The following is a 22,933-nucleotide window of genomic DNA, read 5'->3' as shown; positions in this document are numbered from 1 at the left end:
GTGAAACTGTGTTAAGCCATGCAAAAATTGTCTTGAAACCCGTGCGAGTGTCTGCCTGTGTGTCTGTGTGTGGGATGCGGTAGCGTGTCAGCACCGAGGACAACGGGAATCAGAAGTCGGAAAGGTGAGTGGTGTGTAGACTCTCCCTTTGCAGAAGGGCGGAAGAAATTGAATCTGCTCGGTCAGGAGACTCAATCACGCGGGATTTGTCTCTTCCAACCAGGCCCTTGAATCTGGAAAGTAAATTCCATTCTGAGAACGAAAAGCCTTACAGCCGCTTGGTTTCGACGGCTGGGGAGACTATTCCTTCCTTGTTCCACTGATGGGAAAATCAGCGTCTGGCAGCCGCTGGTTGGTGGAAAAGAAAATGGTGAGAGTGGGGTGGGAAGAGGATTTGACAAGCCTCCTCCTGCCTCTTCAACCTGTAACTCTTCTTTACTCGTCTTCTCTCCGCCCGCGAGACCATTTCGGGCTCACGAGAGGTTAAGAGCAAACGCACACCTGGAGGCTCTTTAAACAAAAGCATCGTTAACGTTGTGTCCTACGACCATTAATCAAATTTCAGCGATCCGCGGGAAACGTGCTCTTGGCGGTGCCAATGGGAGCACCCTTCCTAAGCTGCCTGTCTCCTTCAGCAGCTCCCCGAGAGGCTGGCTCTATCTTTGGTGGTCGATCGCCCAGACTTCCACTTCCCCAGGCTGGTGCTGACGTGGGGGTCCCCATGAGGAACCAGAGGGAAAGGCGGAGACGGGGAAGGGGGGGATGGGAAAGAGGGAGAGACATCAGTCCAAGCCTAACCGCTCCGAATCTCCGCAAGAGCCGCCCCCCCGTGACCCCGGACTGGAAGTGAGCCCCAGGACACCCCCACCTTCCCGTCTCCCAGGACCTGGCGGGCTGCCGGAGTTTGAGGGACAGCCTTCCTCCACCCCCGACCCCCAGCCGAGAAGAGGAGTGAAGAGCACGCGGCGGGGAAAGCGGCGAGCGCCGGGAGAGGGGCGGGGAGAGGCGCTGACAAATCAGCTGCGGGGGGCGGTGAGCGGAGGAGAAAAGGACGAGGAAGAGGAGGAGGAGACGGAAGGACCGAGAGGAGGAGAAGGAGAGGGGGCGAGCGAGCGCGCGCGGCCACGCGGGGTGAGGTGTGTGCCAGCCTTCGAGCTGACCCGGGGACCGAGCCCCGCCTTGAGCGTCCTTGGCGCTCTTTTCCCTGCCTTCCCTGGCGACCTTCTATCTTCTTCTTTCGAATCCTCCCGTGCGGGGGACGGGGAGTGGCAATTCGACGCCGGGTGTGCGGGTTGGCGTCCCACGCCCCCAGCCTCTCCTCGCGCGGTTATGCTGACAGCCGCCTCCTCTGGGGACCATCCCTCTTCTGGTGCCACCTCCTCCCTTCCTGTGCGCTCTTCACCCACCCTCTTCCCACTTAAATCATATTTGGGGATTGTTTTACATTTTTTAAAAGTGCGGGTGGGGGAAGAATCCGAGTTCTGAGGAGTCGAGGGAATCAGGTAAGTACCTGTGGATCTAAACGGGCAGCTTGGGAAATCATGGAGAAAACCTGGTGGGAGAAGAGTCATTGCGAACGCCCGGGAGGCGGGGTTGGTGCTGCAGTGAGGACCCGCCGTAGTCGAGCCTCTCCCGGAGGTGGGTTCTTACCCCTAATGGTGAGCTTGCGGAAAGTAAATCCACCTGGCTTTCCTTCTGCTTCCGGTACTCCCCGCGTCTTGTCCTCAAAGGCTGAGAGGTCCGGATTCTCAGGGGGTAAGCTGTTCCTTTGGGAAAGGCGAGGATGCTCGATGGAGTATGAGTATTCAACTTTTATTTTCCGCTTTCCTTATATCCCGCAGTCCGTTCTCTCTTGTTAAGTAAACAAGCTGTGTTTGGCAAATCTTTAAACTGAAGAGCAAATAGGGCAAGCCAGCAGGTGGTAAGGGGTTAACAGGTGTGGGCGCCGGGTGGCTGGCGGGTTCAGCGCGCGGAGAACGCCCCCTCGGGGAGCTGGCGCGCATCCCGAGACTGCCCGCGGGTGTGAACGCGCGCCTGCTCGCGCAGGGTAGATGGCCGAGGGCAGGGTGCGTGGTGGGGTGGATTAGGGCGAGTGCGGGGGCGCTGAGGTTCAGCCACACCCAGAGTGAGTAGTTCCCTCCCTTGCCCTCTTCACGTTTGACTTGTTAGCCGCCTTCGGGAATTTATTTTAAGAGTGTCTCTGACCCCGTTCCCCCAGCTCCCTTTGCTTTTCGTGTAACCTGTCTTCTAAACGCACTTCTAAGTTATACTGTTACCATTTGGACCCTGGGAAGTTAAAAGAGGGGTCCATGTTTTCATGCAATTCCACTTCGGAAAGGCTGTAAGAACAGCTCAGATGATTCATCCTAATCCATGTTTAGGCGGCTAGACTTTTACCAGCCAAGATGGATGGGAGATGCTAAATTTTTAATGCAAAAGCTAAAAAAAAAAAAAAAAAAGAAGACTGCATTGTCCGATGGTGGAAATGGAGGTACACTTAAAAGAATCCCACACTTTTGGGGAGTCTACTGATCTTTCAGTGGTTTTTACCTTGGGTGGTTCTGATTTCGTTTTGTTTTACCCAAAAGTTCTCAAAGTGTATTTTGTGTTCTCCAGTGCGGTGTAAAGGAATTCATTAGCCATGGATGTATTCATGAAAGGACTTTCAAAGGCCAAGGAGGGAGTCGTGGCCGCTGCTGAAAAAACCAAGCAGGGTGTAGCAGAAGCAGCGGAAAAGACAAAAGAGGGTGTTCTCTACGTAGGTAGGTAAGACCCAAGTGTCACTTCGTTATTTATTTATGACTGATGCGTTAGGATGACTGATGTTTTAAATGCTGGTGTTTCCCACTTGACTCAGTTTTGCATCTTCACTTGTCAAAATGATGGACTGAATCAGAGGTATGTGTAGGTAGGTAAATGTGTGTGTGTTTGGGCTATAGTAAAAAGTGGGGCTATTTTGTTTTTCCAGATCATTTAATTTTGCAATAATACTTAGGGCTTGGTTTCTTTTTTTAAAATGAATGTTTCTATGCATAAGTAACTATAGCTCCGAGGACAGTTTTTAAAACTCAGTCTTAAAAAATAATCGAGACGGTTTTAAGAATCAAACTCATCCATTGGCTTTTGATTTCATCATCATGTATAATATATACTAATTTTAGTGTATTCTAATTTAAAAATAAGACTTTGATATGACCTTGAGATATGTAAAGAGAGACCTTCTGTGGCCCTAAAAAGGACAGTACAAAAAAGTCTTTGGTGGAGTTACTTCTTGCTACCGCTTGGTAAGCTAGGGACTAAGCTCAAGAAAGTGCTTGAAGGCTGCTGATATCTCCGAGACATTTATATATTTCATTTATCGAGCGATACACACAATAAATGATGAGATGGATGCTTATTATTTCTACTTGTTTATAAATTCCCACCTTGGAGTATTCTTACAGACCCTGACTCTCTTGAACTGTGTTAGGTTGGGTGTTATTTTACAAATCACCTCAAACTCTTTGGAGAAGAAGTAGGCACACACTCATGCATAAGGATAGACACATACACATACACTTACCCACTGCGCATTCTGCCTCTCCTCTTTCTCCTCCGAGCTCTTCCACATTCTCTGGTGGCAGTTGTAACAACAGTAGCCAAAGGATGAGCAATAAAGTGGAGGATGAGCATATTTAGAATACTCTGCCTGTGTCTGTGGGGTGAAAGAAAGCTACACCGTCTCTCCAACATCGATGCGCTGGAGAAAAGTTATACTTGGAATGATTTTTTTTTTTTTTTTTTTTTGCGGTACGTGGGCCTCTCACTGCTGTGGCCTCTCCCGTTGCGAAGCACAGGCTCCAGACGCGCAGGCTCAGCGGCCATGGCTCACGGGCCCAGCTGCTCCGCGGCATGTGGGATCCCCCCGGACCGGGGCACGAACCCGTGTCCCCTGCATCGGCAGGCGGACTCTCAACCACTGCACCACCAGGGAAGCCCTGGAATGATTTTTATGAATCCTCCTCATTTTTTTCTCACTGTTCATAGACTCTTTTTATGTTGGCTTAATCTTACCACAAATCTCTAATTAAATTACTCTTTACTTTAAAACATATTTTCATTGGATTAAAAGATGTTACAAGGGGCTTCCCTGGTGGCGCAGTGGTTGAGAGTCCGCCTGCCGATGCAGGGGACACGGGTTCGTGCCCCGGTCTGGGAAGATCCCGCGTGCCGCGGAGCGGCTGGGCCCGTGAGCCATGGCTGCTGGGCCTGCGCGTGCGGAGCCTGTGCTCCACAGCGGGAGGGGCCACAACAGTGAGAGGCCCGCGTACCGCGAAAAACAAACAAACAAACAAACAAAAAGATGTTACAAGAGGGAAAAAATTGATGAGTTAACTTCAAGTTTTTTTGTGAAGTGCGGATTATATCTTTTCAGATGGAATTTGGGATACTGAATCAGTGACATGCAGATAATCAATATCTTTATATTTGTCCTCAGTTTTCCAAGTTGTGCAAGTGCATGCTTGCAACTATTCTTTGATTTCAGTTACTTTATAACTTACTAACTTTAAAGATTTTTTTTGTATGATAATATCCACTTTATTAGTTTGTAAGGAGCCCAGAAAATACTGAGTATTAAATTAATACATTGCAGTTTTCCAGGTAATAAGCAGGATTATCATCTGGAAAGCGTTGTATTTGTTTTCATTGTCAACTATGAGTTTGGGCAAATAAAATTATTTTACTTTTTAGAGATTAATTCTGTTATTTGTTCTGAGATTATTATATGAAGTTTTAATTTGTTTATGTGACACGTGTTTTTTAAAAATCATCTTCAATGTTTATTTTGGTATTTAACACATGGTGCATTCTATAAACTATCAGTTATGTTTTAAAGTCAATTAAAAGTTGAATACAAATACAGGATTCAGGATGAAGAGTGACCATGTGAAGACATAGTAATATAGTTCAGGTGTTGGCAAGCTTTTTCTGTAAAGGGGCAGATAGTGAATATTTTAGGCTATGATATGTTTCATCTGCTCAACTTTGCTCTTATAGTGTGAAAGCAGCCATAGACAATAATTAGGGTGACTATGTTCCAGTAAAACGTTACTTACTAAAACAGCTGGGGAGCTTATTTGGCTCATAGGCTGTAGTTTGCTGACTCCTGATAAAGGAGAAAAAAACATAGATTTGGCGTCAAACTTAAATTCCACTCCAGGCTACACCACTTATTACCTCTAGGATACTGGGGAAGTAACTTAACATATCTGAGCATCACTTTCCTCATTTGTAAAAATATGATTTGGATAAATGCAACTACCTTGCAGAGTTTTTGTGAGAATGTCATAATAAAGCAGAACATATGAATAATAACACATACTTTTAAAAAATTAAAGACTTTATTTTTTATAGCAGTTTTTAAGTTAACAGAGAAATTGAGAAAAAGGTACAGAGGTTTCCCATGTACCCCCTCCCCCCCATACATTCATAGCCTCTCCCATTACCAACATCCTTCACTAGATGGTACATTTGTTACAACTGATGGACCTGCACTAACACATCATAATCATCCGAAGTCCATAGTTTCCATTCGGGTTTGCTTTTGGTATAGTATATTCTGTGAGTTTGGACAAATGTATCATGATATGTATTCATCATTATAATATCTTATAGAATATTTTCAGTGTCCCCCAGCCCCAGGCAACCACTGATCTTTTTCTTTCCATAGTTTTGCCTTTTCCAAAATGTCATATCATTGGAATCATATGTAGTTTGTTCAGATTGGCTTCTTTCACTTAATAGTATGCATTTAAAGTTCTTCCATGTCTTTTAATGGCTCATTTCTTTTTAGTGCCAAATAATATTCTATCGTCTCAGTGTATCACAGTTTGTCTATCCATTCACCTTCTGAAGGACATCTGCTTGCTTCCAAGTTTTGGCAATTATGAATAAATCTGCTGTGCAGGTTTTTGTGTGGACATAAGTTTTCAGCTCCTTTGGGTAAATACCAAGCACAGTTTCTGGGTCATATGGTAAAAATATGTTTAGTTTTTAAAGAAACCATCAAACTGTCTTCTGCAGGGGCTGCACTGTTTTGCATTCCCACCAGCAATTAATGACAGTTCCTGTTGCTCTACTTGCCCAGCAATATTTGATGTTGTCAGTGTTCTGGATTTGGGCCATGCTAATACGTGTGTAGTGGCATCTCATTGTTATTTTAATTTGCATTTCCCTGATGACATAGAATGTGGAGCATCTTTTCAAATGCTTCTCTACCATCTGCACATCTTGTTTGATGAGGTGTCTGTTAAGATCTTTGGCCCATTTTTTAATCAGGTTATTTGCTTTCTTGTTGACTTTTAAGAGTTCTTTGTCTATTTTGGATAACAGTTCTTTTTCAGATATATTTTTCATGAATATTTTCCTGTCTGTAGATTGTTTTCTCATTCTCTTGACATTGTCTTTCACAGAAGTTTTTAATTTAAATGAGTTCCAGCTTATTAATGATTTATTTCATGAAGCGTCTTAGGTGTTATAGCTAAAATGTCATTGCCATACTCAAGGTTATGTAGATTTTTTCCTATGTGATCTTCTAGGAGTTTTATAGTTTCACATTTTACATTTAAGGCTATGATCTATACTGGGTTTTTTGTTTGTGAAGGGTGTAAAGTTGGTGTATAAAATTATTTTTTGCATGTAGATGTCCAGTTGTTCTAGCACCGTTTGTTTAAAAGACTGTCTTTGCTCCACTTTATTGCCTTTTCTCCTTTGTCAAAACTCCATTGATTATATTTATGTCAGCGTATTTCTGGGCTCTCTTTTCTGCTCCCTTGATCTATTTGTTTATTCTTTTACCAATATCACATTGCCTTGATTACTGTAGCTTTATAGTAAGTCTTGAAGTTTGGTAGTGTCAGCCCTCTAATTTTTTTCTTCAATACCATTTTGGCTATTTTTGGCCTTTTGCCTCTCCACACAAACTTTAGAATCAGTTTGTCAACATTCACAAAATAACTTGCTGGGATTTTGATTAAGATTACATTGAACTATAAATCAAGTTGGGAAGAGCTGACATCTTGATAATATTGTATCTTTTATCCATGAACATGAAATAGCTAGCTCTCCATTTATATAGTTCTTTGATTTTGTTATCAGAGCATTGTAGTTTTTCTCATATAGATCTTGTATATATTCTGTTAAATTTATATGCAGGCGTTTTATTTTTTTTGGTGCTAATGTTAAATGGTATTGTGTTTTTAATTTCAAATTCTACTTGTTCATTACTGGTAGATAGGAAGGTGATTGACTTTTTAACCTTGTATCCTGCAACCTTTCTGTAGTAACTTATTAGCTCCAGGAGATTTTTTTGTTGATTCTTGACAGTTTTATTTCTTTTTTCCCAGTCTGATACTTTATATTTCCTTGTTTTATTGCATTAGCTAGGGCTTCCTGTACGATGTTGAAAGAAGTGGTGAAAAGGGATATTCTTGCTTTGTTCTTGGTCTTAGTAGGAAGGCTTCTAGTGTCTCACCATGAAATATGATGTTAGCTGTAGATTTTTTGGTAGATATTCTTTATCAAGTTGAGAAAGTTCCCCATTATTTCTAGTTTACTGGAGTTTTTTTTTTTATCACAAATAAGTGTTGGATTTTGTCAAATGCTCTTTCTGCATCTATTAATGTGATTATGTGATTTGTCTTTCTGAGCCTGCTGATGTGATGAATTACTTAATTGACTTTCAAATGCTGAACCAGCCTTTCATACCTATGATACATCCCACTTGACTGTGGTATATAATTCTTTTTATACATTGTTGGGTTTGATTTGTTAATATTTATTGAGAATTTTTGTAAAGCACACTTTTATATATAGGAGCCATGGTTATTACTGTCAAATAAACTCTAACAGAATAATTACTTTGTCAAAATATTTTCTTTCTATCATTTCATCCTTCATTACAAGAACTATTATCAATAACTAGCTTGAAAGATTAGAAATGCCTAAGGAAATTTTTCTAATTTCACTTATGGCTGAAGAAGTTTGGCACACAGTTTTCTTAAGCCTCATGAGAAAAGTAACCTCATTCCTTTACAATATTATACTTTTGACAACTATCTTTTAACTAATTGAAGAATCACCATAAGAATCAGTGTTATTTTTGTGATTTTTTTTCTCCTTTTGTGATATCTTTGTACATAAATTTTCAATCAACCTGCTTCAATTTAACGGACAAAAAATTTCTCAATCAAATAGCTTAGAAATTATAAATTGAGAGTCAAATTCAAAAGCAAAAGAAAAAAGTAGTTCTTTTTATATAATGTCAAGTACTGTTAACAGTAAAGGCAAGAAAATGGTCTTCAAAACCCTTCCAATGACATTCTGCTCAGTAAGTAGCAGTTGTCAAGACTGTGGATTGATATCAAACTCCTAAGTCACAATATACTTCACCTCCACTGTATTCAGATAGTCAACATAACATGCACAATAGCATAACTGAGTCCTTGCAAAGATTAGGCATGACTTCTGACCTTCTCCACTCTGTAGCTTTGTGAAGTCCTGACAGACAAGAGGGGAATGGGTGTGGGCCACCTCAGCTCAGGGAAGCCATCAGATCTAGTGTCCCTTCAGCTATATCTATTATGAGATCTATCTATCTATCTATCTATCTATCTATCTATCTATCTATCTATCCATCCATCCATCTATCCATCCATCTATCCATCCATCCATCTATGTTGCTAGTCACATAGCCACTTGGCACCTATTTTGTAGCTATGTCTTTTCAATTATAGATTACTCATCAATTAAAGGTTAATCATCAATAACATATACTAATGAACAATTATGACAGCAAAAAAAGGTGATTGGTTTGATGAAAAGCAACCTCATCAAGACTTTCACGTATCTTTAATTCAGGATACATTCCATGATTTAGCCAAAGATCAAATTATCAGTTATAACTGAGTTAAAGAGGAAAGACCACAGGCCAACTGCTAAAAATTTCTTTTTACTAGTCAGTTTTTGAAATAAGGGGTTCAAGGAGTAGCAGGTGGGTAATGATAAGAACTATTCTCAAATACAGGTTTTTCTCACTTTGCATAGTTCCAGTATGCATGAACTTCAGTTACCACAGTCAGTTAAATAAAACCAGTCCCTAACAACACAGTTCAAATTTCTATCACTGCAATACATAAACTGTGAGTTATTACATAAAGTACAAACTTTGCTCCTAGCTCTTTAGCCCACAATCACTACATAAGTAACAGAAACTCATTATGATCCACGGCCAAATCACATGACTTCTTTCAAAGTTTATTTGTGATCAGTCCGCTGTAGCAGGCAGTGGCTGTATGATCTGTTATTCAGTTTGTACAGACAGCAAAGCCCATAGTTAAGTTACCTCCTTGCCTCCCAATGATAAACACAGATGATATTTTACAAAAATGCATAATTGAAAGAGGAAATTGACCAAAGAAGTGAATGTCCTCAAAGAAATGAAGTGAAAAATGCTGAAAGTAAAATTTGAATCAGACATAAATGTATTTATAGAAGGAATAGCTGACTGTGAGAATGTGGATACTGCTGCCATTCAGGAGACTCTTGATATGCAGCCAGAGGAACTTCTCGAAGGTGAAGGTATCAACATAAGTGGAAAATGTGTTTGTGATGAGTAGGCTGAAGCTGTCCCAGAGGAAGTGGTGCCATGTAAACACCTCACATGAAAGAAACCATCAGAGAGATATCATGACATTAAAAATACAAAAGCTAAGATCTTGGAAACTGACCCAAACTTATGAAGGAGTATTACAATTTTCTAAGACCTAGAAAAGATGCTCAGCTTAATATTGAAAGTTATACAATGGGGAGAAGACAAGCACTGTTTAAACCACTCATAAGTTTTTTACAAAGAAATAAAACACTTTTCAATGTTTTAAATTACAGTACACAAAATAAATATTACTTTACTTAGTTTTTAATTTCCCTGTACATTTTTAAATGACTAGAAGAATTTTTAATGTTTTGACAGAAAATTTTAAAGGTCATGGAACAACAGTCATTTTTATCACTGATTAATCAGAATTTTCCTCATTGATTATTAAGATCACTTTCTATAGCTTCACCTCAGTTTGTGTGCAGTCATTTTATGATTCCACAATACTATGCAAAGTGATCATTGCCTGAAAAATACACACACACACACACACACACACACACTTCATATTGCATATATGTAAAATACTATCCTATAACCTTTAACATATTTAACAACTGCACAATTTCATTTATATGAGTTTATGACATGGTGATTTGTCCTGTGTTTTAAACTGAAAATCTCTTTACAAATATTATATAAGAAAAATAATAACAATTATCACTTACTAAGTACTATGTACTAAACACTGTTTTAAGACCTGTGCATGTATTATTTGCTTTGATCTTCATGTTGATTGTGTGATGTATATTTGTTTATTATGTAGTGAAGTGAAGATTTAAATCCAGAAAATCAGAATCTAGAGCTCACTTTCTTAACTACAAGGCTGTATTTCATTTTATGCTCTATATTTATTAGAGGTCCTTAAATACATTCAAATTGGAAGTTCTTAAATATACATAAATTGCTTTATTAAATGTAGAAACTTAGCTGGACTGTTTTGTACAGTGTAAGTTTAAATATAATGCATGCAAGTTATACTTAATGCCTTATTTATATATTTTTATTAAAAAATTCAATGAAAAATTTCAATATGATCATGTATATTTATTTAAATCATCTTATTGATCATCGTATTATTTATATCATTGATATGTACTTCTAAATAAATTTGGAACTAGAAACTGCCTCAGACCAGTGTTTCTCAAATTTGATCCATGTATTACCTGCATTAGATCATGAGGATTATTAAAAATGCAAATATCTGTACCTGATATTTACTGAATATTGAAACTCTGACTCAGTAGTCAACATTTTTTAACCTTACTTCCACTTAATTGATTCTGCTGCACTCTCCAGTTTAAGAACCAGCTTCTTAGAGATTATTTAATTAATCTTATATATTAATTTTGTTGGAAAGGATTTTTATTTGATAAGGAACTGAGGCCCTCTTATACTTTTTTCCTGTTGTAAAATGTGTCTACAGTTATTTCTAGTGTACTTAGTAAGGGTTTATAAGTCAGTGCATTTTTAAACTGAAGTTTGGTGACTATCTTAATATCCAAATATAGGTTTAAATCATTTCCAAGTTTTTATGTCCTAATTTCCTTACATTCTTCTCTGTCTAATAGAACTACTTTATTTGACTTATAGGGTAGTTTTCAAATGAATCTTCATTTTGTTGTTATTTTCTTCAAAAACATTTTATGAAAAAGCTGGTATCAATTACACTAAAAAATCCAACATTAAAGGGCTTATGAATAAAATTGTTCACAAACTTAGTTTTAATGACATATTAATAAATTTCTTGTGTAAAAGCTTAGTAATGGTCAAGAATTGGGGAAAATTCCTATCTTGCCACTTCTTGAAGCTGGCATTAATCATACTTGAATGATAAAGTACTGCATTCCTTCTAAAGGTTTGCCTGGCTTCGTAGAAAATATGGGCTTAGGGTCATAGAGCCCTTAATTTGAATGGGGTTGTAGCCAGTTATTACCTATGTGACTTTAGGCAAATCATTTAACTTTAATTTGTAATTGCTTCATATGGAATAAAATAGGCATGATATGAAATGGGTATTACAAAGTTTAAATGAGATGAGATGTAAAATACCTTTTACATAATAGGTGTTCAACAAATGTGAATTCCTTCTCTCCCTCCCCCGTCTGTTTATGTTTCATGGGTTACCTAATCTCTCTTTTGTATTGTACTTTGGTAGAACTTCTGCAGTTCTGAATGCAAAATCACCTTCCCACCCAGCCCCAGTGTTATCTCACCATTTTTTCCCCCTCTGTATGTTGATGGGTGAAGTGGGACATGGGGTTGAAAAGTCATCACTGTGTGCTAAAATCATAATTGGAAAGTATCCTGTTAGCTTTGCTTTCTTCTATTTGTTGTAGTGATTGCTGGATTCCTTTGTTTTCGATTTTTTGCCCCCCTGAGGATATCTTAACACATGGGCTTCTGAAGATTGAGATACTGTTTTTCCATTAGATGTATTTCAAAGTAGCTTATTAGCAGTAAGGGTGACTTTGAGACTTATGGTTTCAATTTGTTTGTTTTTATAGGATCCAAAACTAAGGAAGGAGTGGTTCATGGTGTGACAACAGGTAAGCTTTGTGGAGCTTATATCCAGGGATGATATTGAAAATATCTAGTAAGCAGTATAGCCCTAGCACTGATCATTCAGAATGTAGATGTAAATAACCACTCTGCCCATAGAGGAGCATACTAGGGAACATCAGCTTTGTTTAATCTTGATTCTTTTTTTTTAAATCTTTTTTAAAAATCTTGATTCTTTATTAAATATTTTTAAATAGTTTAAGTATTTGTTGTAAATAAATAAAGCTCAATGTGTGTAACTGTCAAGAATGATGACTGAATTAACCAGTTTAATTGTTTAATTTATAGTAGTGTAGATTTGAGTATTCAGACCATCTTAGTGTTCTTGGCAAACCAATAGCATAAATATCGTATAAGGATTGCCATTTTCAAGGAATGAATTAAAATTTTCTGTAGAGTGTAATGAAATATTCTGACACTACAATATACGAATTATAACATTTCCTTGATGATTCAGAAGACATTTTAGGAAACACCCTTGGGATGATCAGTAAATTAATTACTGTATTTATCTCTTTTTGGCCTATTTCACCAAGATTTTGAATAAGTCTGTAAGAAGATTAGAGTAAATGAATAGCAAAAATTATGAAAATTATGGTGGTGATAATGAGGAAGAGGAGGAGGATAATGATAGAAATAGCAAAATCCAGGGAAAAATCACAATTTAACAACCTTAAAAGCCCACACAGACTTGCTGTGATTGAGTTTCATTTTGTACGTACTCCACGCTTTCTGACAGGTGTGGTAAAACAAGAGATATAATCAGAAATATAATTCATATCATCAGAAAACAGTAAACATAACAAGCCTTCAGAAAAATAACATGCTCCTATTGATAAATTATAAAATAGAAATTGGGAAAATCAAACAGAAATATTAATACCGTATTGTGGTTAAGGCCATAAACACTGGAGCAAGACCTCTTTAGTTCGAATTTCTGCTTACCCCTTACTAGCTGTGTGATTTTTCTGCAAGATTCATAACATCTATGTGATTCAGTTTCCTCATCTGTAAAAAAAAATTCAGTGAATGAATATATATAAATACATAGAATACTGAAGGCAAATAGTATATATTATCTAGGTGTTACTTACTATCACTTTATAGTGGATCTATCCAGAGCTACATTTTTGTAGCTAGTGGAGAAAAATATTTATATGACTATTTTATACATATTTATGACAAAAATTAGGGTATAAAATTAAAACAGGGAGTTCCCTCATGGCCTTGTGGTTAGGATTCCCAAAATCGAGGCTGTGGACTTTGGGAGCAAATGTAGACTTGGGGTTATTGAGGCTGTGGACTTCGGGAGCAAATGTAGATTTGGGGTTTGCTGTATGCTAAAGACTAGTTTTTGATTTTTATATTTATCTTAGTATAGTTTTTAGCACTTGTTATCATTGGTAGATTTGTTTATTGGTATGGTTGCTCTCTTTTTTTTTTCTTTTTTTAAAATTTTAATAATATTTTATTTTAATAACTTTATTTTATTTTATTTTATTTATTTTCTTTCTTTCTATTTTTTCCTCCCTTTTCTACTGAGCCGTGTGGCTGACAGGGTCTTGGTGCTCCGGCCTGGTGTCAGGCCTGAGCCTCGGAGGTGGGAGAGCCAAGTTCAGGCCATTGGTCTACCAGAGACCTCCTGGCCCCATGTAATATCAATTGGTGAGAGTTCTCCCAGAGATCTCCATCTCAATGCTAAGACCCAGCTCCATTCACTGACCAGCAAGCTCCAGTGCTGGACACCCCATGCAAAACAACTAGCAAGACAGGAACACAACCCCACCCATTAGCAGAGAGCCTGCCTAAAATCATAGTAAGTTCACAGACACCCCAAAACACACCATCAGACGCAGTTCTACCCACCAGAAAGAGAAGATCCAGCCTAACCGGAACACAGGCACCAGTCCCCTCCACCAGGAAGCCTACATAAGCCACTGAACCAATCTTACCCACTGGGGGCAGATACCAAAAACAACAGGAACTATGAACCTGCAGCCTGTGAAAAGGAGACTCCAAACACAGTAAGTTAAGCAAAATGAGAGACAGAGAAATACGCAGCAGATGAAGGAGCAAAGTAAAAACTCACCAGACCAAGCAAATGCAGAGGTAATAGGCAGTCTACCTGAAAAAGAATTCAGAGTAATGTTAGTGAAGATGATCCAAAATCAAATAGAATGGAGAAAATACAAGAAATGTTTAATGAGGACCTAGATGAACTAAAGACCAAACAATGGTGAAAAACACAATAAATGAAATAAACTATTCTCTACAAAGAATCAATAGCAGAATAACTGTGGCAGAAGAACGGATGAGTGACCTGGAGGATAAAATATTAGAAATAACTACCGCAGAGCAGAATAAAGAAAAAGGAATGAAAAGAATTGAATACAGTCTCAGAGATCTCTGGGACAACATTAAACACACCAACATTCGAACTACAGGGGTCCCAGAACAAGAAGAGAAAAAGAAAGGGACTGAGAAAATATTTGAAGAGACTATAGATGAAAACTCCCCTAATATAGGAAAGCAAATAGTCAATCAAGTCAAGGAAGTGCAGAGAGTCCCATATAGGATAAATCCAAGGAGAAACATGACAAGACACATATTAATCAAACTATCAAAAATTAAACACAAAAAATATTAAAAGCAGCAAGGGAAAAGCAACAAATAACATACAAGGGACTCCCCATAAGGTTAACAGCTGATCTTTCATCAGAAACTCTGCAAGCCAGAAGGGAGTGGCAGAACATATTTAAGTGATGAAAGGGAAAAACCTACAACCAAGATTACTCTACCCAGCAAGGATCTCATTCAGATTCAACAGAGATATTAAAATTTTATGGACAAGGAAAAGCTAAGAGAATTCAGCACCACCAAACCAGCTTTACAACAAATGCTAAAGGAACTTCTCTAGGCAAGAAACACAAGAGGGGCTTCCCTGGTGGCACAGTGGTTGAGAATCCGCCTGCCAATGCAGGGGACACGGGTTTGTGCCCCGGTCCGGGAGGATCCCGCATGCCGCGGAGCGGCTGGGCCCGTGAGCCATGGCCGCTGAGCCTGCGTGTCCGGAGACGGTGCTGCGCAACGGGAGAGGCCACAACAGTGAGAGGCCTGCGTACCACAAAAAAAAAAAAAAAAGGAAAAAGAAACACAAGAGAAGGAAAAGACCTACAATAACAAACCCAAAACTATAAGAAAATGGTAATAGGAACATACATATTGAAAACTACCTTACATGTAAATGGATTAAATGCTCCAACAAAAAGACATAGACTGGCTGAATGGATACAAAAACAAGACCCATACATATGCTGTCTACAAGAGGCCCACTTCAGACCTAGGGACACATACAGACTGAAAGTGAGGGGATGGAAAAAGATATTCCATGCAAAATCAAAAGAAAGCTGGAGAAGCAATTCTCATATCATACAAAATAGACTTTAAATTAAGACTATTACAAGAGACCAAGAAGGACACTACATAATGATCAAGGGATCAATCCAAGAAGAAGATGTAACAGTTGTAAATATTTATTCACCCAACATAGGAGCACCTCAATACATAAGGCAAATACTAACAGCCATAAAAGGGGAAATCGACAGTAACACAATCATAGTAGGGGACTTTAACACCCCACTCTCACCAATGAACAGATCAAAATGAAAAGAAAGAAGGAAACACAAGCTTTAAATGACACATTAAACAAGATGGACTTAATTGATATTTATAGGACATTCCATCCAAAAACTGCAGAATACATTTTCTTCTCAAGCACTCATGGAACATTCTCCAGGATAGATGATATCTTGGGTAACAAATCAAGCCTTGGTAAATTTAAGAAAATTGAAATCATATCAAGTATCTTTTCTGACCACAATGCTAGGAGACTAGATATCAATTACAGGAAAAAAACTGTAAAAAATACAAACACATGGAGGCTAAAGTAGCAGGAAACAAAATTAATGCCCAGAAATCTCTTGCATTCCTATACATTAATGACGAATAATCTAAAAGAGATATTAAGGAAACACTCCCATTTACCATTGCAACAAAAAGAACAAAATACCTAGGATTAAACCTACCTAAGGAGACAAAAGACCTGTATGCAGAAAACTATAAGACACTGATGAAAGAAATTAATGATTCAAACAGATGGAGACATGTACCATGTTCTTGGATTGGAAGAATCAACATTTTGAAAATGACTATACTACCCAAAGCAATCTACAGATTCAGTGCAATCCCTATCAAACTACCAATGGCATTTTTCACAGAACTAGAACAAAAAATTTCACAATTTGTATGGAAACACAAAAGACACCAAATAGCCAAAACAGTCTTGAGAAAGAAAAATGGAGCTGGAGGAATCAGGCTCCTGGACTTCTGACTATACTACAAAGCTACAGTAATCAAGACACTATGGTACTGGCACAAAAAAGAAATATAGATCAATGGAACAAGATAGAAAACCCAGAGATAAACCCACACACATATGGTCACCTTATTCTTGATAAAGGAGGCAAGAATATACAATGGAGAAAATACAGCCTCTTCAATAAGTGGTGCTGGGAAAACTGGACAGCTACATGTAAAAGAAGGAAATTACAACACTCCCTAACACATACACAAAAATAAGCTCAAAATGGATTAAAGACCTAAACGTAAGGCCAGACACTATAAAATTCTTAGGGGAAAACATAGGCAGAACACACTATAACATAAATTACAGCAAGATCCTTTGTGACCCACCGCCTGGAGAAATGAAAATAAAACAAAAATAAAAATGGGACCTAATGAAACTTAAAAGCTTTTGCACAGCAAAGGAAACCGTAAACAAGACAAAAAGACAACCCTCATAATGGGAGAAAATATTTTCAAGTGAAGCAACTGACAAAGGATTAATCTCCAAAATACACAAGCAGCTCATGCAGCTCAGTATCAAAAAAGCAACCCAATCCAAAAATGGGCAGAAGACCTAAATAGACATTTCTCCAAAGAAGTTATACAGATTGCCAACAAACACATGAAAGGGTGCTCAACATCACTAATCATTAGAGAAATGCAAATCAAAACTACAATGAGGTGTCCCCTCACACCAGTCAGAATGGCCATCATCAAAAAATCTACAAACAATAAATGCTGGAGAGGGTGTGGAGAAAAGGGAACCCTCTTGCTCTGTTGGTGGGAATGTAAACAGATACAGCCACTATGGAGAACAGTATGGAGGTTAGTTAAAAAACTAAAAATAGAACTACCATGCGACCCAGCAATCCCACTACTGGGCATATACCCTGAGAAAACCATAATTCAAAAAGAGTCATGGACCACAATGTTCATTGCAGCTCTATTTACAATAGCCAGGACATCTGTCCATTGACAGATGAATGGATAAAGAAGATGTGGGACATATATACAATGGACTATTACTCAGCCATAAAAGAAACAAAACTGAGTTATTTGTAGTGAGGTGGATGGACCTAGAGTCTGTCATACAGGGTGAAGTAAGTCAGAAAGAGAAAAACAAATACTGTATGCTAACAGATATATATGGAATCTAAAAAGAATAAATGGTTCTGAAGAACCTAGGGGCAGGACAGGAATAAAGACGCAGATGTAGAGAATGGACTTGAGGACACGGGGAGGGGGAAGGGTAAGCTAGGACGAAGTGAGAGAGTAGCATTGACATATATACACTAGCAAATGTAAAATAGATAGCTAGTGGGAAGCAGCTGCATAGCACAAGGAGATCAGCTCTGTGCTTTGTAACCACCTAGAGGGGTGGGATAGGGAGGGTGGGAGGGAGACGCAAGAAGGAGGAGATATGGTGATATATGTACAGCTGATTCACTTTGTTATACAGCAGAAACTAACACAACATTGTAAAGCAATTATACTCCAATAAAGATGTTAAAAAAATTAAGTTAATCATGAAATTAAAAAAACAAGCTTACATTTTCTCTGTTGCAATCCAAGATATATATAAACTGCCCTCAAGGGACCTTCTGTAGATGGGATGTTATGAAGTATGATTTTTATAAGAAATGGATATCAGACAGTTGTAGACTATGCTGTATGAAGGGAACCTATGTAGAGTAACAGCTTTCCATTTTAATAGTTGAAGGAGAAACCATGTGGTTGAGAAAGCAGATAAGCACGTTTCAAGGTTCAGAGCCTGTGGTAAAAATTAAAGAATACAACTAGGGGCTTCCCTGGTGGCGCAGTGGTTGAGAGTCCGCCTGCCGATTCAGGGGACATGGGTTAGTGCCCTGGTCCGGGAGGATCCCACATGCCACGGAGCATCTGGGCCCATGAGCCATGGCCACTGAGCCTGCGTGTCCGGAGCCTGTGCTCCACAATGGGAGAGGCCACAACAGTGAGAGGCTCGCGTACCGCCAAAAAAAAAAAAAGAATACAACTAATACTACCATCTAATGGAGGCTGTGGAGATGCGCTGCAAGGATAACTGTTGACAAAGTCAGAATTTTTGAGTCTTCTCCGGAATGACAAAATGTAAACATGGGTTTTGGGGTTCATATGTGTGTGTGTGTGTATGTGTACATGCACGCACGTATATGCATGCTGGAGGTGGAGAGACATAGTGGGCAAGGAACACTTATGGTGAAAAACAGCAGTTCAGTAGTAAAGATATACCTAAAATTTTATGGGATCACAGGAGGAGGAACAAGGACATTTGTTGGGGGGAGAGGTTTTTAACATGGAGGTTGACATTTGAGGTGGGTTTTAACAAAGGAGTTCGAGGTCAGTGAATCATCCACTAGATAAATCAAGTCCTACAGAAATCTTTTAAAATGTGCCTATCATTGCTATATGTAAACTCTGCCATTTTGTAATGTAACTGATTTACTTATTCTTAAAGTGGTAAAATCTAATAAAATTATAATGAAGTACAAAGTGCATTTTGCTGTGCAGTTTATGTGCATTAAAAAAGTGTATATGTATGTAAATCTAGAACTATAAAAATAAACTTTCGTGGCTGGCAGAAAAACGAATCTGTAAAAAGATCAAAATTTATATTTGTCTTTGAGATTTTGTAACAAGAAATGTTCATTTTCAAGTAAAATTTTCTATTCATGTTCTTAGAAAAGAAAAAAATGAAAACTTAAAGCCCATAATTCACTATTTTTAAAGCATCAACATTCTGTAAATGTTTAAAAACATGAGATTTCCAGTACAGCTTTTCACCGGCATTTAAACTGAACTTTGCATTGAGAATAGCCATGACTAGTTAGCAGGCATCAACCGTATCACCTGTTGTGAACCCTTCCTGGTTTTAGACTCGAGGGTCACTTCTGCTTCCCCACATTGCCTAGACTGAGGAGTGAGACTCTGTCCTTACAGACCTCTTCAGCTTCCTTGACCTACATAGTGTTTTCAAAACCCAGTTGTTTTGTCCACACGATTACTGTTTAATCACTGGCCTCTCCCAACTGGTGACATGAAATCTGTACAATAATCATGTGACTAGCACATAACACTTAACAGCTAACATAGTGCAACTCATTGGATTCCTCAGAAAAGAAGGCAAACATTACATAGATATAGGTAAGAATGCAAGACCCAGTCTTTATGAGTATATATGTTATAAAGTTTAGGTGAAGGGTTGTTTAGTTTCTCTGTTGACCTTGAAATTGTTTAACAGTGCAGAATCTCATCTTTTACCTCTTTTTCATAAAACTCTTCATTTAATTGAAACAAACTTTTTAATTGCAACTTCCTTTATTTGATATTTGTATGGAGGTAATATGGAAAGATTAAATCAACAGTTATATCAGATATAGTCTTAGAGGATTTTTGATGTGAGATTAAATCTCTTCTAAGTCTAATCCCAAACTGTTTATACCCTCTTAAAATTTTAACTAATTTTTAAAAACCTACTGAATCACCATATTATATTTTTTTTAATGAAAAGAAATTGTAAGTGTGCTCAACAAACCATTTCATTTTCATACTTTACCTCTTTTGTTCTCATTAAAATGGTTGAAAATCAATCTCATCACTAAAACCCCTTCTGTTTCAACTATGTGATGTTTCATAAAAGGATCAAAGTTCCTTCATAATCTTCCCTTACTCTATTGTTTATTTCCGATGGTAACGTGTGAGAGCGCATATGTGTTCTGTGACTCAGAAGGTGTGATGAAACAAACATGCTGAGTGAGATCAAAGAATTGGCATTGAAATTGAAATAAATAAATTTCATGCTAAGTTCGATACAACTGCCCCTGTAAGCATTGCTTTCTGTAAACTTTCCTTAATAAAAATAAACCAAACTGAAATTGCTTATGGTTCTAAATTTGTGATCATTAAGCTTGCAACACCTCTTAATATCTGCATGATTACAACAGACTATCTTAGCAAAGATTCTATTGATATGTTTGGCTAAGCCACGCTCACTTAGAAATCTCGGTAGCTTTTATTTCTTCTTACTCTTTAGCTATCTACGTGTGCAAATATAGGCCTTTAGAAGTTGATGTGTAGTGGAAATGAAATTATTTTAAGTGGCGATCGGTCCATCATCATCATCCCTTAATCTGTCATTCTTGATTTATTCCAGTGGCTGAGAAGACCAAAGAGCAAGTGACAAATGTTGGAGAGGCAGTGGTGACAGGGGTGACTGCAGTAGCACAGAAGACAGTGGAAGGAGCAGGGAGCATTGCAGCTGCCACTGGCTTTGGCAAAAAGGATCAGTTGGGCAAGGTACGGCTGTGTACATTTTTTTGTTTTATATGTAAGCTTGTGGATCACGGTGAGTTTTCAGTCAAGGCACTAGGCAGGAATAAGATGTTTACTTGTGGGAGGGCTGAGTGACCTTCCCTCATAAAAAAGTACTACCTTTATATGTGTATTCTTTTTGGAGGTATTCACCCAGATAAATGCCATGAAAATTGTACAATAATCATGATTGTTTTATTTTCTGGAAAAAAGTTAATGAAATGGACAGTTTAACAAATGCCCCAAAGAACAGTGACATTCAGAAAGAATGGGTGCTTTTATGTTAGCTATGAATCTTGGAATTTCTCTTTGTTGGAGTATAGCAAATGCTTTGTGCCCAATCTCTAAATGTTCAAAAATGAAGATCTTTTACTTGATTTCTTTATAGTGACATCATCTCTTATTAAAGGGCAGATTTGCTTATTACATAACAGTTCATTGCCAAACATATGTCTGTGGAAACTGAGAGACTTAAACTACATTACCAACCAGAGATCATTGTTTTGGGGTGGTTTTTCAGTTCTCAGAAGAATTCTGACTTTGCCTTTCTTGACAAATATGAGACTCTAGGAAGATTATTCAAGAGTTATTATTCATTTTAAACAAGTAAACAATAGAAAATTAAGTGTCAACTGGGAGATGAAATTTTACAAATTTCCTGACAACAGCAGCAGAATGATTCTTTTTTTAACTGAAGTGTAGTTGATTTACAATGCTGTGGCAATCTTTGCTGTACAGCAAAGTGACTCAGTTATATCCATAAATACATTCTTTTTTAATCCTCTTTTCCATTATGGTTTATCCCAAGAGATTGGGTATAGTTCCCTGTGCTATACAGTAGGGCCTTGTTTATCCATTCTTAATGCGATAGTTTTCACTTACCAGCCCTAGACTCCTAATGCATCCCTCTCCCTCCCCGCCTCTCCCTTGGCAGCCACAAGTCTGTTCTCTATGTCTGTGAGTCTGTTTCTGTTTTGTAGATGGGTTCATTCATGCCATATTTTAGATTCCACATATAAGTGATATCATATGGTATTCGTCTTTCTCTTTCTGACTTACTTCACTTAGTATGATAATCTCTAGTTACATCCATGTTGCTGCAAATGGCATTATTTCATTCTTTTTTATGACAGAGTAGTATTCCATTGTATATAGGTACCACGTCTTCTTAATCCATTCATCTGTCAGTGGACATTTAGGTTGTTTCCATGTTTTGGCTATGGTGAAGTGTGCTGTTATGAACATAGGGGGTGCATGTAATATTTTTGAATTATAATTTTGTCTGGATATATGCCCAGGAGTGGGATTGCTGGATCATATGGTCATTCTATATTTAGTTTTCTGAGGAACCTCCACACTGTTTTCCATAGTGGCTGCACCAACTTACATTCCCACCAACAGTGCAGGAGGGTTCCCTTTTCTCCACACCCTCTCCAGCATTTGTTATTTATAGACTTTTTAATGATGGCCATTCTGGCTGGTGTGAGGTGATACCTCATTATAGTTTTGATTGGCATTTCTCTAATAATTAGTGATGTAGAGCATCTTTTCATGGGCCTACTGGCCATAGATCTTCTTTGGAGAAATGACTGTTAAGGTCTTCTGCCCATTTTTTGATTGGGTTGTTTGTTTTTTGTTGTTGTTGTTGAGTTGTATGAGCTGTTTGTATACTTTGGAGGTTAAACCGTTGTCAGTAGCATGATTAGCAGCAGAATGAGTTTCGCTTTTTCCCTGCTATAGTGCCTCCTTGCTATTCCTCGAACACATCAAGCATACCCTTGCCTTGACTCTTCCCACTGTCTGGAAAGCTCTTCCCCAAGATTATACATTTGACTCACTCCCTCATCTCCTCAGGTCTTCACTAATCATTACCTTCTCAGTGAGGCCTACTCTGACCTATTTAAAATTGGAACCATTCTCCTCATCTCTGGTATTCCTAATTTC

The 22,933-nt window shown here is 38.3% G+C and overlaps 1 protein-coding gene across 2 annotated transcripts in view; it reads left to right on the top strand.

Moving 5' to 3' along the window:
• The first annotated feature begins 1,081 nt into the window (after positions 1-1,081).
• The window catches only part of SNCA (synuclein alpha), a 129,239-nt gene continuing 107,387 nt past the window's right edge, over positions 1,082-22,933 (top strand). The window contains exons 1-4 of one of the 2 annotated variants that reach the window (XM_081234978.1): positions 1,082-1,136; positions 2,617-2,762; positions 12,202-12,243; positions 20,832-20,974. In XM_081234978.1, coding sequence (XP_081091104.1) covers positions 2,642-2,762; positions 12,202-12,243; positions 20,832-20,974 — 306 coding nt within the window. In that variant the 5' untranslated portion in view covers positions 1,082-1,136; positions 2,617-2,641. Of the gene's footprint in view, positions 1,137-1,466; positions 1,503-2,616; positions 2,763-12,201; positions 12,244-20,831; positions 20,975-22,933 lie in introns of those variants that run through there. The other variant, XM_081234979.1, reaches the window with a different exon arrangement.

Source organism: Mesoplodon bidens (genome assembly GCF_964165515.1).
Source record: "Mesoplodon bidens genome assembly, chromosome: 1".
NCBI classification, from domain to species: Eukaryota; Metazoa; Chordata; class Mammalia; order Artiodactyla; family Ziphiidae; genus Mesoplodon; species Mesoplodon bidens.
The sequence above is the reverse complement of the archived record's forward strand: the minus strand, read 5'-3'. Positions and strand labels throughout refer to the sequence as shown.